General features: G+C 32.7%; 1 protein-coding gene across 2 annotated transcripts; it reads right to left on the bottom strand.

The window, feature by feature from the left end:
* Window positions 1–623: 623 nt before the first annotated feature.
* On the bottom strand, window positions 624–11,287 carry LOC110410828 (golgin Putative 1). Of its 2 annotated transcripts, none has more exons than XM_021420710.2 (21): window positions 10,946–11,287; window positions 9,473–9,553; window positions 8,609–8,643; window positions 7,881–8,510; window positions 7,716–7,778; window positions 7,041–7,118; window positions 6,727–6,930; window positions 6,003–6,059; window positions 5,762–5,836; window positions 5,606–5,677; window positions 4,604–4,666; window positions 4,400–4,498; window positions 4,050–4,121; window positions 3,848–3,916; window positions 3,093–3,140; window positions 2,910–3,005; window positions 2,729–2,805; window positions 1,732–1,777; window positions 1,551–1,649; window positions 1,407–1,451; window positions 624–1,256 (listed from the first exon to the last, which is right to left on the bottom strand). In XM_021420710.2, exons 1-21 carry the CDS (start codon window positions 10,971–10,973, stop codon window positions 1,185–1,187), a joined length of 2,109 nt encoding a protein of 702 aa, XP_021276385.1. In that variant the 5' UTR covers window positions 10,974–11,287; the 3' UTR covers window positions 624–1,184. The 2 variants fall into 2 exon arrangements, with proteins under 2 accessions (XP_021276385.1, XP_021276384.1); XM_021420709.1 differs by having other exon boundaries at window positions 4,050–4,127; window positions 10,946–11,286.
* Between the last annotated feature and the right edge of the window lie 5,335 nt (window positions 11,288–16,622).

Raw genomic sequence — 16,622 nt, 5'->3', positions numbered from 1 at the left:
CAAATTTTTTCTAAATTTTCATTTTTAATAATATTAAAAATGAAAAAAAATACTACTAGTACTACTATTAATAAAATGCAATAATTATCATTAAAAATACTACATACGATTAAATATAAAATCTACTCCAACATCGAATTATACGAAGACAACATCACCTTATTATTATTCAAAAGAAGCAAATTTTTATATTTTATTTTTTAATAAAAACACCATTACTACCATTTATTTTTATATCTAAACAGGTTTTTACTTTTTACTTTCTAAAGTAATTAACGAAATTCAAAATTTAAAGCGATACCAATCTTTTGTTCTGAAGTAATTTCTTTTTCCGTAAAGCAGATATAGATTTTTATACAATATTTTAATTGTCAATAACAGTTTTGCCCCGCACCACACTTTTAACATGTAGTACACCACACCCCCGCCCCCCCGCCCCCTTTCGTTTTACATTATTAAACAACGATCAGACCATAACTTAGGCACTAAGAGAAGGAAAAGAGGCTTTCAAGAAACGCAAAGATTCGAATTATAATAATGCACTTTTCTTCTTTCAGAGTTTCAGTGCGCCCAAATGTATTAAAGTAACAATTACCAATGAGAGAGAGTTGGAAGCCCGACGGTGTCCAATATCAATGTATAAATAAGAAAAAGAAGTTAACCACATTAATTATCGCATATGTATGTCTTCCAAGACATTCATTTTACAACGTTGAAAACAAGTCAGAAGTAAACGTTAGGTTTTGCAATCACCAGTATATAAAAAATGAAAAAAGAATATTTCATTCACATGAGAATGACTTTGGATCTACAACATGGTGCTTTCTCAAATCCGTTTCAAAACGGGATTTCCAATTTTATGTAAACATGGTAGTATATCCACAGTTAGCAGCCGCTTGATGCATCAGAATTTCATAACTATATCAAAGTCTAGTTTTGCTACTAGTTCCCATCTGCAGTATTTGCTACCAAGTTCCAACATTTTCCTGGAATATTTGCACATCCAGAATGGCAGTGAGTGAAGAGTAAGCATCTTCTATAGTTTTATAATCTTTGGTGTGTTCTTGGTTCATTCCGTATATACCTGCAAAAGAAAATTGAATATACAACCTTGCAGATATTAAATCACACATTTGGAGAACTCTCTGTGGGCGCTAACTTCTGACATTGGGCATTTGCCCAATTTATGGTAAGTTAGGGTTGGCAAGACCCATAGATTCTGCAACTTCCCTAGCAGCTAAATTATCCGCTTGTTCCTACACACCACAATTAACACAATGATTAATGATATGTCTAGAATTGGAAATAAAATTTTTCACACAAATAGTAATTTTTCTCTTTTTGCTAGTGGATTCCTACAATTAACTATTCATAAGGCAATTGCGCAAATGGTCAGATAACCTTACCTGAAGATGATGCAACAAATACATCAAGAAGAGATGTACAAAGACCTGCATATTTTTCCCGCACGGTTATTGTAGATTTTTTATTCTTTCACATTATCCTTCTATTAAGACATTTCTACAATGATGAGGTGAAACTAATCTTACAAGATAGAATAGCAAGATTATTCTAGCTGTTGGATATCGCCAAAGAAATCTTGTGGCCCTGACAGCCCCTGAATCCAGTAACTTTGCTGCCTTCTGTAACTGCACAAGGCAGTTGAAACACGAGAGTCAGAAAAACCATATGGGATGGTAAGGTGGTTTTGGGATATAAGAGTGGGAATACCTGTATGCTTGCAGCAGCCATGTGACGGTGATGCAACGGAAGAGGCCTGCAATTATTAACTTGATAAGGAAATTTGAAAATATCGAAAGCTAACACACAAGTAAATTAAGAGGAGGCAAAATATTCCTGCAGGGGGCCTGCCCAATACACTAAGTGCAGCTAAAGAAAGTGTATTCATTTTTGCTTCACATTTATTTACTTCATAAAAGTAATAGGAAGAAAGGATAGGTTGAAGGAAAGCCAAAAAGAATAATTCAATCACAAATGTCAACACCCGAATATTGCATGAAGAGTGCTGTTGTAATTTGAAGGCATTACAACCCAAGAAGGAATGCAAGGACAATGACCAAGGTGTTAACAAAAAATGAACTCCTATAGTTAATAGACGGATGATTCAGCCCACTACAGACTCAAAGAATTCCCTTTTTTTCCTTCTTCTTCTTCTTTTCCTTTTTCTCCCTTCATACGAAAGGATGAGAATTCAGATAATCTAACTGGTCATAACAGCTACATTATATTGCACCTTTCTCTCATTGTGCTCAAGGTTGCACCCCATGATTCTTTCCTTACAAAATATAAAATACCATGGGAATGTAAATATTTGAGGTTGCAAACCACAGCAATTAATTGCTTAATTTTACAAACAAGCTGCTAACATCTGCTAAACTATTTCATTCTTTTATCCGAAGGAGAGATGCATGGAAATAATTGTATCAGGTAATCTAATTGACCCACAACAACTGCACACTTACAACAGCTAATGGTCCTGCAGAACATTTAAATTATAATAGATTCATATTCAATCAAATACAATAGAATTTCACAAATCACATGTTTCCGAAGAGGAAAATCAAATCTCAAAAAAAAAAAGGTAATGTATATTCTTTCTAGCTAATAAAATGTACATATCTCAATATGCTTAATAAGATGCTGAAACTTGCAGAGAAAGGGTTCAAGGATTCTAATCTAATAAGAAAAAAAAAAAGCTTTAACATACTCTAGTGCTTTGATTTCAGTGTCTTCTTCCCAGGAAGATGATGCCCGACGAGGAACCCTACTTCTTTCTACCTCAACCTGTTGAGTATAATGGTAGCATCACAGGCAAAACAAGGATATTTAATACCATTAGTTATAACAATATAGAGATAATAAGTCTTGCAGCACAGAAATCAATAAACCTGTGCTTCTTGAAGACGCTTTATTTCCTTCTCCAAATGGAACTCAGCCGCAGCTTTTTCACTAGCCATAGTTTCTAACTGTGTTTGCTTGTAGTACTGCATAATGGTGTACACACAAGAAGTCGGCACATACAAATAGATGTTGCAAGAATAAGTGAAAAAGTAAACCTCGGTTTGTATTACCAATAGGTCAGTTAGTTCACGGTAGCGTTTCTCTAGCTCCATATGCTCCTGATAGAAGGCACCAATATCATTCAAAGCACAGAACAGAATGCACCATGAAGAAATACAGTATATAGATGCACATACAAAACAACTGAACTGAATTCCATCATTCATTTTAGACAGGAGCAAGAAAATTTAAGACATTATATATCAATAATAGCAACTCTGCAACACAGCTTCTACTTCAGGAATTTTCTCCTTAGTTGTCTGCATATTTCGATTAAAAAAATTATCTGGGGTGTCTTACTACGGCCTCAGGCATAGGTCACGCTATAGATGTTCTCTACCACTAAAATTTTTCAGGAACCTTGCTCCTAACGACTCAAATAAATTTCATGTGCATGAATACATGACAACTTTAAGAGAAGACCAAACAAATTCAAGTTACAAACACAAGGACAGATTGTTCCGTAATGATCTGGCATGCACAGTAAGATCTGACAACTTTGAGAAGTTGGTTGAACCCAAACATACAAGAGAATTAAGACCATGTACAGCTGATATGCAGCTAGATAAAGCAGACAAGCAATAAAATTTAAGGCTTTACTAAGTTCAGCAGTCACTATAATCAACACTGGCAGCCTCTATGGCAACAATACTATCGATGAAGCTATAATATCTTCATTTCTGATTAGTCCCATTTTGATTAAGGTGTGTGAATGTAAGTGTTTGAGTAAAGAAAGAAAAAAAGATGAACATATTTGAACAGTTACCTGGCGTGAATAATGCTCAGCATCCCTTTTCATGGCAGCCATTTCGACCCTCATTTTCTGCACTTCAGCCTGCAGCCAGACAAATTGATCACGGAAAACAAATCCGTAATCAGCCAGTAAAAGTAATCAGAATAATCTTCTATAATTGTATGATAAGAACAATTACAACTGTATTCAGAACAGAAAAACACTCGATACTTGCCTCCAATGAAGAGAGCTTGCTCTCGGCATCTCTTTGACCTTGGCGTGCACGCTCCACTTCCTCCTGCCATGCCTGCATCTAATATCATCTTCTTTAAGTCCTTGCATGCCATAATTACTACAGTTTCTGCTACAGCTAAAGGCTACGGATTATGCCTGTAACTAGAAATGCTTTTTAAACAGTTGAACTTCAGAATGTTCCTAATGATGTAGAAACCCATATCCAGTAGATTACATGATTGAGATCAAATTAGTAGGATGCCTTTTATTGCTAGTCTGGCTGCAAGGAAATGGTCCAAAAATGTCATTTACAAAATAGATTTCAGATAGTTACCGCCTCATCACATTTACCTGAATCATTTGATTTGCTTCGTCTGGAGACTTCTTCTGTCCACGACGTGCACGAGCTTCCATATCTTGCAGTTCTTGGTTTAGAGTTGCACATTCAACCTGATACCATATCAGGTTAATTTTAAGAGTCTTTACATTTCATATCTACCTCAGTCAAAAGACAAACTTTCGCAAAAAGGAATGGTTATTAGTTTGCTTATATACCTCAAGAAGTGCCACCTTCTGCTCAAGCTCTCCAGCCTTTGTTGTCCTCTCATCTGCAACCCTCTGGGCAAAGAAACAAGCAGCAATTTACAATGCTTGATGAAATATACATAGCGGTCAAATGACAACATACACCTTACTTTGCTGAACAAAGAAGAAGCACGAGCTTCGCCAAAAAAATTTAGTGATATTTTGAAATCCCAAACTGTAGATGACATACAAACTACAGGACAGACAGTTGATTTTTGAATCAAAAAGAAAATCAAACTAAGGAAGATATGGCTCCATAATGGTGAAACTAGTGGCACTAAACTCATCATTTAGAGCAATTCGAAACAAGTTTAACAACTATGAACGATGTGTGATAAATTTTTATAGCTTCAGTACAACAGTTGGCGGAAAACTACTAGATTAGTAAATATGAAACCGAAAATGAGAAGTCAAAGTGCCTTTGAGATTACTGTATCCTGATAACCAAATTCATTTGGATGGCCTTTTTTTTGCCACTTTAGCATTTCATGTTTTCTCAAAGAAAGAGTAGTGGTAAATAAGATTGTGCAGGTATACCAGGCTTACACATCATACTGTAACACCAGAACCCCAAGAATTCAGAACACAAACATCCAATATACCATTACAATCACATACTTTCGTTGTCAAGAAAGAAGTGCCAAACAAAAAAAATTTATAAAAAAAATGTAATATGTTAGCAAATGATAGTTTTATTAGATTAGCATATTTAGAAATCCAAAAAATTGACATAACTTCACCAAACAGATATTAATGCAAAATTTCCACCATATCAAGGCAATAACTGAACCAACTGATATCTACTTAGAAAAGCATCAGCAAAAGGTTAATTCAAAAGGCTTACATTATATTCAACTCAAAATTGTATTGAATATGCAATTCTTCATTACTCAAGCAAAACAAGAATATTATGCATGCAACTTAGGAGCTGATTTTTGTCATGAAATCAGAAACAAAGAATCCTTACATTACCTGGATCCTAGCAAGAGCTGTGGATGCCTCAACAGCTCGATGCTCCAATTCCACTTCCCTTTCCATGGCACCCTTTTCCATAAAAAAATAGAGATTATTAGAGTGCAAGATAACAACAACAAATTAATAAATAAAACAAATGTTCCAATTATAGACCATTTTAGTAGCATTATGGGCTGCACGTTCTTCTTCTGCTCTCCTTTCTGCAGAAGCCAGCTCCTCACGTAAGGCCTAAGAAGAATCATACAAATAAATTTAACAAGGTCATAATGAAACAGTAATTTATGTGTTTGTGTGTGTGTGTGTGTGTGTGTTGAGTAAATACACATGCATGTGCAAGGATATGATAACAATCTGATTTAAAATCGTACAAGAAAGAAAGGATCAATTAGTTTACCTGCATCATCCTTGTCTCTGTTAATTCCCTGTTTCTCATAATAGACTCCATGTTTGCCTGATGTTATGCAATCAAAAGTATTAACAAACATCAGATAATTAAAAGATGCAAGTCAAGAGCACATATTGATTATCCGTAGAAGAGAGGGAGAATGTCTAAATGTAGAGGTAAAATAAAGGAGCATATAGTAACTAAAAAGAGTGATACAAAAGCAGACATGCATATTACAATTTGCTTAGGTTTGTTGCAGCAATGAGAAGACATGCATAACAAAACCTAAAAAGCTTATAGTAAATTCACGAATGAGCTAAGTTTTGTTTTAAAAGACATAAAATAAGCTCTTTAGGTATTCTATCATGACAAAAGCATGACTCACAGAAGTAAGTGGCAGGATCTATACTTTTTATTTAGCTTATAAAGCTCTTAATTGTCAGATATACAGAATCTGTTGTTATAGGAATTATCACTTTTAAAATAAACCACATAAATCCACCCACCAAATCAAACAATTTAAAGCCACAATGTATATTGCATGCTTGATAATTGTTGCAGTGATTATTTCAGTTGGTAATAAGGTCTTCTAGAACATAATTTCAAATTAGAAATTAAAAATATTACTTTAGATGAAGTACTAAGTAGAGACCACATTTATGTATGATAAAGCATTTTGGGAAAAGGGGGGCTAGATAATCAACAATAACTGAATATAGTTCTAGAGTCAAACCTGCAGTGATGCCAGATTTCCTTCAGATAAAGCAGCTTGTTTCTTAAGTGCATCCAGTGAATTGACAAGTGCCTCAATCTCAGAGTTCTTTGCTGCCAAAGCCTCAAGCATATTTGACTCTACCCTTGTTACTTCACTCTTAGATACAGATAAATCTTGCTGTAGTTGTTTTATACGAGCCTCATAAGATTTACTCAGCTCTCTCTGTCAAGGGAGCAATTTAGTATTAAAATAGTACTTCAACAGCATTCATGACAAGCATAACTATAACTTGAAAATTGATCCAAAAGGAGAAAAGGGAAAGAATGATTTACCTCAGCAATTAGAAGCTCCTCAAGCTGTGCATTCTCAGATTTATATTCTTGAAGACGGGATGAAAGTCCAGCACAAACCTGGGAATCAGTGTAGAACAATTTGGTATAAATACCAATATACAAAATTAGGAAACAAAGAGAAAGAAAGGGGACAAAATGCAGAAGTCTAATCTGTGAGCGATTACTTAGAAGGAGGTATAAAAACACTCCCGATCTTTCACAAGTTCAGCTGATTCAATTTAAAACTTACTCTTTTTATGAAAACAATTTTTTTGAACAAGATTATTCTTCCAAGCATTTAACAGAGTTATTCTCAAGTTTCTGCCTAATTACTGGATGAACACATATATGATTCAGATCAATTATGTACTAAATGCACTAAAAGCATAAAAAAAATAACAGCAAAATAGATGCTTACATAACCATTAACAGACTTCAAAAAAGAGAAACAAATTATGACAGTTTCAACCCAAGAGTGCAGCTTATTCTGATTAATAACAAAATTATATCAAGGACACTCCATCATATGCCATCCCACTCGTGTATCCCTTATGGTCGGTTACTGAAGTCTTCTTCTTTAAGAGCAGTACATAAGAATGATGCTCACGTCTTCATATACAATTTAGTCTCAATATTCTTCTGAAAAAGGAACACCAATAAATTCAGAGAGCTTACCCGAGCTAGTCTTGCCTCTTTTGATTGACCAGTGGGATTTGTGGTTTTAAGCAGTCCTTGAGCCTAGAAAAAAATTTAAGGACTAGTGAATAAAGCATTTAGATGGAAGACACAGGAGAAGATTCAAGGAATCAACTATAATTTCAGCTTGCGTAGATTTGTCACCTCATCAAGTTGGTCCTGGACTTTCATTGGAGGAGTATCAGCTTTTTGCTCTTGTGGCTTCATTTGATTCACAGGAGTTTCAACTTTAACATCATCTTCTTTTACTTGAGCTTCAGTGTTAACAGGAGAATCAGAAACTACAGGTTGTGACCTCTCTTGATCAGTCTTCATAGGAGCATCTGCACTTTCAAAATCAATGTTTTGGCCACCATTGGCTAAATGATCTTCACTAACAACCTCCATTTCTTTGGCAGCTAAAGGTGAAGAAGGTTGCTCTGCATGAACATCAGAAGCATTCTCATTGAGAAGCTCGCCATTTGAAGTTGACAATGAAGCTTCTGCATTGCTATCAATTGCACGGATTTCTTCCTGATCAGCATCATGTATAACCACATTGGTTTCCAATGGTTCAGAAGAAGGAATTCTAGCAGTATCTTTCTCACTGCTGCTGTACTGCTCACTACTTGTCTGGACCAAAGACTTAGCAATAGGGTTTCCCTCATTGTCAGAAGAAAGAGCACCGTTATCTTTATCAGGTGTTATGTCTGATTGTAATACTTCTGAACTTGTTTGTTCACGGACAGTATCACTAGGTTTGGGAGATTTAGTTGCAGAAAGTCTTTTTTGAGCCTGCAAACAAGTAAAACCATAAAATGAAATTTTTTTTATAAAATATTACTTAAAATGAATATATTTAAAGCTAATCTGAGGTTGTATGCTTGTAATACCTTTGTCCTTGACTTTGTCTTTTTTGCTGAAGAACCTAGCACATTAGAAGCTTTACAATTAGAAGAGGGGGATAAAAATGTGTGTCTATGAGACTGTGATAGGGTGAGAAAGACAGAGAGAAGCAGATATTGCAAGTCAAAGAGCAAAATAGAAGATAGCTCGGTGTTATTACAATAAGCCTCTTAGACAAGAATAAAAGACTTCAACAAGATTTTATTTTTCACCTCAGAATTCAAGCTGATGTTATAATTTTCTGGGTTTTTTATATTTCTAATCAACAAATTACCAGATTCTGATTACCATGAAGCTTGACATATCCAATTTTCACCTCTTCAGGAAAGAAAATTCAAGTTAGATTTCTCTTCTTCTCAATTATGCATCAAATTCCAAATAAAATTTCACTTTAATTTCCAGCAGAAATGGAAAAGGAGCGCCTCAAAGATCCTGCATATTGTTATTAAGTTCAGCCAAACTTTAACATTCAAGGCAATTTATGTATTGGTGCAATCGAAGCAATTTTTGTATTAGTGCAAATTGATAATAAATAACTAGCAAAGGTTGCTAAACTGAGGTTCATGTAAGGATGGTCTTAAAAAGAATATCTATTTACATTGATTTTATTTGACTAAGCAAATGACCCAATATGAGATGGCCAGTCTAATTGCTACTGAGACATAATCTCATATTGCTACTGAGGCATAATCTCATAATAAGCCAACAGACTTTTATAAGTTAAGTCTCGCTATTAGACTAATACTGTTGATATAACCATGAATAGGAAATTGAAGTACAAAGACACCAAACTACGTCTTTAAGATTGATTTACAAATGAAAATAATCCCTAGATTTTGAAGTATCCTCACCTTGTAACTGAGAATCAGATTGCTCCTCTGACAGTTCACTAACAACCAGCTTTGCTCTTCGATCTACAACTTCGAATAAATCTGGCCCAAAATACTTCCTTCAATTATTATCAAATCACAGAAAAGGAAATGTGAATGCTAATTTTGCCGATGGATGGCAAGCATTGCCCGGAAGAATAGGAAAATATTGAAACGTAAAGAGCAAGAGCGTGTGATAAGTCTTTAGAGACCTTTTGCAGAAGTGCTAAAGGTTCAGACCACATCAATGTTACCCCTTGCATACCTTTATATTGACCTTTTATACAGAATATTTAAAAAAAAAAAGGAACAAAAACATTGCAGCAAAATTTGTATGAAAAATCAACATCCAACAGACAAAATAGATGAAGAAGATTTATGAACCTGTTGCCAACCAACAAATGCAGGGACTTTCTGATACAAACTCCCTAGAGCAGGCCTCAAGATTCAAATAAAAACCAATAGTTTTAGTTGAAATATTTATTTTTCCATGAAAAGAAAAATTCTGGGACTTCCCAGTAACATTGACATTCTCTAACATGAATGAAAAATAACTTCCCCTACAACAGATTTAGAACTACAGGAACAGCATCAAAACCAACCCCCTAATACAGAGTCCTAACATTCACAATATTAAAGCTATCTATTAGATATTGCAGTACCTAATACTAGACAACTAATCAAGATTTCTCATCTCAATTTCTCAACACTATACAATGGCCATAATAGACCGGCAAATAAACTGCAGATAGTACTTGGACTCAGAATTCCATCACACGTAGCACTCAAAAAGAACCAATAACAACAAGAATTACAATACCCATCCCACAATGTCAATTCCATCCAGCAATCATTTTGCCATCAAATGTTTGTTTACACCAACCCAAAAACATCAATTGAACTGTTGCTTGCTGCAAATAGACTCCTGGCATTGGCATTACCAAGAATAGCCAATAATTAAGAAAACTAGGATCCAAATTGCACACTCCAAAATCTAACAAAAGCAAATTCCCTTCCAGACAGGCAACTAGTAATTCTAAATTTTCTCAAATGAATAAACATGCCATAGTCACTCATCACATTTCTAAAGTAAGCTTAACTGGGGTTCAGTCTTTACTGCAAATTGTGTCAAATACGATATCAGATAACTCCAACGAAAAAAAAAATCTATCTTATAATTTTAAGGGGGGAAGGGGGAACTAAAATCTCCATGCCTTTTAGATCATATCCAGCTAATCACCAGCAATTTACAGGTAATTCCAAAAGTAAACAAATAAAACTTAAACTAAACGACCTAATCCATTAAATCTCACGTTTATTCCTGCTTCATTATGATTCAATAATTCAAATCTTTAGATCAGACATTCAAAATTCAATTAAGAACTTCAAAGTCGAAAAATGAAAAACCAAAAAAAAAAATTTAGGTTGCAATAAATCGAAAGAAGAGAGCCACACCTTCGGCGGCTTTAAGCCACGAAGCCATTGGTTATGCCTTATGAATCTGGAAGAAAATCGTGCCCTAGAGATGGATCCACGGAGCTTCCATGCACCGGCGAGTGAGATTATCAGACGATGTCAGTGAAATTCGGCGTAGCTATAATGAAATGGTAACGAGCTAGATCTCTGCTAGGATCAAGAGCGCGATGGTCTCTTAGCAAAATGAAAATATTATTGGAAATTCTGGAATAGCATTTGAGCTTTTTTATAATATTAATCTTATTTTAATTTTAAAATGTCCTAAAGATGCCGTTTCTGCAGCTGTTTTGTTACAGACAGCTTATTATTATTCCAAAATTAAAAATAAAAATGTCGTTGAAGACACTGTGGTTGGTTAAGGTGTACATTGCAAGTAAAATTGATTAATTGATAATTCGATTTTGTGTTATAATTTTTAAAATAAAATGATTAATTGATGATGATCACGTGGTATCGACAACATGATATTAAAGACACTTCGCTCTTCTGGACCGTCCAGTACTGATCCTCCGGTCCACCGCCATGCTCACGTTTCTTATCATCTACAAGTAAGTTTGTCGAAGCATTTTTGTTTTTTATTTTTTAACCATTTAACATTCACAATCATTTTCTTGTTACTTTTACTGCCTGATGATTTATGTCTTTGAAAGTAAAAATAAATGACACATTTAGATGTACAAACAAATTATAAATAAATTATGTAATTTTTAAATAATAAAATTAGTAATTCTACTGTTTTATTAAGTCACTGTATTATAATTGATTTTATAATTAATTATAGATTTTTTTTGACCTTTTATCTTTATGTTATTTTTAAGGGGAAAAAATAATAAGCAAATAGTATAAACAAATGTCAAAATCTGAATTTAGTTTTTCTACTATCTCAAACTCAATTATGAGGTTTAGTCTTTTTATTCAAATATTTTAATGAGTTTATTTTTTAAAATTTTTATTAAAAATCAATTTAAATATAATTGATAACATTATTAAGATTTTACAATTAATTTAAACCACCTAACTTTTTTGTTTGACGTAACGTGCCAACCTGAATTTTTTATCATGTAACTCATATTTATAAAAATATATTTTTTTCAAATTTTAAAAAATCTATTATTTATTATCTAATTGAAATAAATATGAGGTTTTTTAGGCTCAAGTGCACTAAGTAACCAAAAATTAAACTACCTTAACATATTAAGTCATCATCAAAATACTACATTAGACAAAATTTTAACATTGTTATTAATTGTTTGTAAATCATCTTTTAATAAAAGTTTAAAGATTAAATTAAGATAGAATAATTAAAATGGTCAAATTAAGATAATAAAAAGATTAAATTCAAGCTTTGACCAATAAGCAAAAGGAAGAACATGTATCATTGATCATCCATCAATCTTAATACTATGTTCAAACTTCAAATAACAGGTCAAAAAGTTCATTTTAATATTTTGCATATACTTATTTTTCTTATATGAATACTTGTGAAATTTGTTGGACAACAATGGTAATCTTTTTAATTATCCTATTGTAGTGTTTGTTTTTGTTTTGGAAAAACTTAAGCTCATCAAATGCTTATTAGATAGATTAAGATGAAATTCAAGTCATTAGGCTACTTAAGATCAAATGCTTCCATTTTATGTCTAGAAAGAGTGCTTGGAGATGTGGTACTTGGTCTTTACGTGAGTGGGCAAGCTTAAGGTTTGGGGCCATAGTTTTCAAAAGGACAGGCTTCAGCCCATCTAGAAAGTTGTTCTCTAATTTTGTTATCTTCTTAGTGGCCCATTTACTAAGCCCTTGGTTTCAAGCTCCAAATTCATTATTTTTGAAAATTTAAATAATGGATACGGTCTAAATTTGTTAATTAATTTGATACGATAAATCAAATTTGCCATCTATTTTTTAATAAATGTAATCTTATTATTTTATTTTTTAATTTGATTTATGTAAAATTAAACATATTTTGTTGAATATTCTTTTGTTTCATTACCTAATATTTAAACAATAAAAATAGATGCACTGGTTCCTAGTATATTTCTCTTTATTTTTTTCTTTGGGTAATTCTTAGCTGTGATTGACACTAGGTTGAATCTGGTTGAGTTGAACGCAACATATACTAGTTATTTATTTATTTATCTCGAAAGAGATAATTTTTCACGGAAGATCATTTTTAGATGATGACTAGATAACCTTGTCAGAATATCTTCTACATATCTGCAAATTCCTATTCCTTTTCTAAAAAGTTTTTTTGAATAGTCTTGAAGAGAGATAATTTATTATTGTTAGTAAATAAAATTTAATACCATCAAATTTACCTTACAAATTTTAAGGAAGAGAATAGTATCGGATTTTCTTTACAGGTTTTAGGGAAGAAAAGAGAAATATTTAACTTTATTTTACAATTTCTAGGAAAGAGAGAGCATTAGATTTTTGTTACAAATTCTAGGGCAGATAAGAGAAAGATTTGACTTTATTTTATTGTTGAACAAATTGTGTGTCTTTACTAGTTTCAATATTATAAAAGTTGTGTGTTCTACTTTTACTCTTCTTCTTCCCAAAATCGTTTTTGGGTATTCTCGAACTTCTATCCATCAACTTCAGTCAAGCAACAATGGCTTCAATTAAACTGAATAAATTGGATTTGTTTTTTTTATTAAGAATGATGGCTTTAGTTTGAAACAATTAGGTTTTTATTTTAGATTTCTCATTAATAATTTTTAAACATTTGAAAATGAAAAAACCTAATTCTAAGTCCACATGACACTTATATGATCAAGATAATACATCAGCATGCCATATGACAGATAATATGATATAAAAAATTATTGACTATATCGTTAACCAAAAAATATTAGTCAACAATTAACAAGATGAGCTTACGTAATTTAAAATAAAAATTTAAAAACTTATTTGAATGCAATAAAAAAATAAAAGTTAAATTGATTTTTTTATATAGTTTATAAATTATTTAGATATTTAATCAAACATTAAATGTGAACAAAAATAAACAATAAAAAGGTAAAATGGAACCTTAATTAATTTCAATATTTTTTATCACCATCTCTGTCTCCTAAATTAGTCAATTCCCTCAAAAGCCACAAAAAACCTGAAATCTAAAACGTCCAAAAATAAAGCGCTAACTCTAGTGTGCACCCAGCCTTTATGGAACAAAGAGACGCTCTACCTAACAAAGCAAGAAGTTTCACTGGATACAGCTTTTGTATCGGCTCCACTCACCAAAAGCTTTTAAGGAAAAAGAGAGCCCAATCTCAATCCATGCTCCAATAAGTCACTAACAATCAACAACACACAGCCCCACTCTCAGACCCCTCCTGAGTCCTGGCTCAGCCCTGTCTTGTTCACCCTTTTTTGTTCCTGAGTTCTTGTCCATAGAGTCTGCTTTGCCATAAACCTCGGTGTCTCGAGGGGACAACATTACAAGATTAAAGCTAAAGCAAAAATTTCGGTAAAAAAGGGTTCCTAAGCAACGATCATTATCCGGTTAAAATCGTGATTATCCGAATATGAATACGTGGCCATCAACAAATGAGCAGCATAGATTTTTAGTAATGGAATTTAACAGCGCCACAGTGACATAGATTCTAACTTTTCCACGATGCATTAACTAAAAACCTGTCAAGCTGAAAGTGAAAATGACCTGAAAGCTTGAATGATGGATGTAAAAGTCACATGAGTCAAAATCAAACCAAGGTCGTGCAGGTGCAGGGCACGTGTTTGCAATTTGAGTGTGAACTGTGTTCGAAGTATGAAAAACGAAAAAGTGACGACCACAAAAGTATCAGTGACGGTATGTTTCTAGCTTTCAGCGTCGCGATGTTATGTTACATGCATAATTTTATATATATATATATATAACTAACAAAGGCATGGTATCGTGGTTCATTGCTTTGAGAGGGAGAACAAGAAACCCTCTTAAGTGCTGGAGAGAGACTCAACTTCAATCATTTATGGAACCATAATAATTCTTACCCACTATTCATCATAGTTATTTTCTTGCACCATCAATTTCTTTGTTCCTTTTACCTCCCAAACGTTCTTGCTACTGTCTTCGCTTCCAGATTTATATAGACAAAAATGTTGCTTTTTGTGTTAAGTTGTAAGTAAACAAAAATGACTTGTCTATAATCTCTTGAGAGAATATATATGCCAAGAGGGTTGCGGAATGTGGACACCTTGAATGAATAATTTATTAATTCATATGAATTTTACATAATTTTAGATAGTAATCGTTTTGGATAAGATATCAACAACAAAATTTCATCATTAAAAACTAAGTTAATTAGATTCTTCTAATTAATAGTTGAAGTTAATTAGATATGTGAGGATCTAGATATATGTTGAGTTGAATTAAAGTTATGGTATGTCAGCATTCGGAGCTCAACTAATTAAATTCTATGTGATAGAAGAAGTAGAAGATCATGAGAAATTATGGTTGGTTCAAATTTGAAAGAGTTTAGTCAATTAATATCAAACAAGAAGAGAAAGGAAAAGTGTTAAGTTAGGTTGCCCAACAGGAAAAAGCATATAAGAAATTCAATGATGTGAGTGCCCATCTAAACCGAGCGGAAATGGTCAAAGTTAAAGCTATATATTTAGCTCAACCGTAACTTTTGGACCATTAATTGTTATACATTAATTACATTTCTAGTAATATTAGTTTTCAAACCAACTGCACCTGAAAATGAAATTACTAATATTTTAATACGAAGATATTTGAGAGTAAGATTTTTTTTTTCTCTTTCTTAATGTGACTGTTAAATTGACTTGTGTGCGAACTTGTTTGACACTACTTATGAAAAAATTTTGATTAAATTAAGTTCTTTTTTTCTTTTTTTCCAAAAGGTATTTTCAACCATAGTAATAACATTTTTTTGTTTATTTAAAAATTTTATTAAATTTGTCTATTACCCTAAGTTTGGATTTGAAAATTTTTTCCCTATGCCTTGTCACATGTTCAACCATGTACCGATGGACACCCCCATGCTTCCTTTCTCCAAAATATTCCATAAAAAATTAGATAAGTATAATAAAATACTATATAACAACGATTAATTATATAATCATAGTTATATTGCTACTATGAAACATGATCCGCACATGAATCAGGAGAAAATTTTGATGCAGGCAGAAATTAAAATAGTATACTACTAGTAGTAAAAGTAGAGAACTTACTTAGTACATTCATTCTGGGGCAGGTAGCATATTTAATTAAGAAACACCCAATAGGAAAACTGATTTTTTACTCTCATTCATGGCAAACTCATAACTACGTAAATGAATCACAGCCACAACGATCGCTAATCGCTATCATAAAGACAGCAAAAAAACAAATACAAAAAGCATTTTAGAGAAAGAAAACCTAAAAAGCTAATACATCCAAAGCTCTCCACTTACCAACCTTAAGTAATTCATTAAAATTCTCTATTTTTGCATGCCTCAACATGTATTAAACTATCTATGCTTTAATTACCTTTTAACTTACTTCATTGGGACGAATTTTTTAAAGGAAAAGAAATTAACTATACTTAGTGTAGTACCAATTATATATATATATATATATATATGTATACATATACATATTTATATATAATTTTTTTCTCTTTTTTATTTCTGTATCAAGATTATTGACATCGGTAAA

This window comes from Theobroma umbraticum, unplaced genomic scaffold (assembly GCF_002168275.2).
Source record: "Theobroma umbraticum cultivar Fairchild unplaced genomic scaffold, ASM216827v3 scaffold_56.0, whole genome shotgun sequence".
Taxonomy (NCBI): Eukaryota; Viridiplantae; Streptophyta; class Magnoliopsida; order Malvales; family Malvaceae; genus Theobroma; species Theobroma umbraticum.
This window is presented reverse-complemented; position numbering and strand designations above follow the sequence as displayed.

Bases quoted from the DNA above. Each gene is read 5' to 3' on its own strand.
- LOC110410828 (XM_021420709.1), bottom strand. From the start codon at position 10,973: ATGGCTTCGTGGCTTAAAGCCGCCGAAG. The intron at 7,779-7,880 runs GTGACAAATCTA...ATTTTTTTCTAG, and splicing joins TCCAGGACCAACTTGATGAG to GCTCAAGGACTGCTTAAAAC. The intron at 3,141-3,847 runs GTAACTGTTCAA...GCCTTCTATCAG, and splicing joins CTGAGCATTATTCACGCCAG to GAGCATATGGAGCTAGAGAA.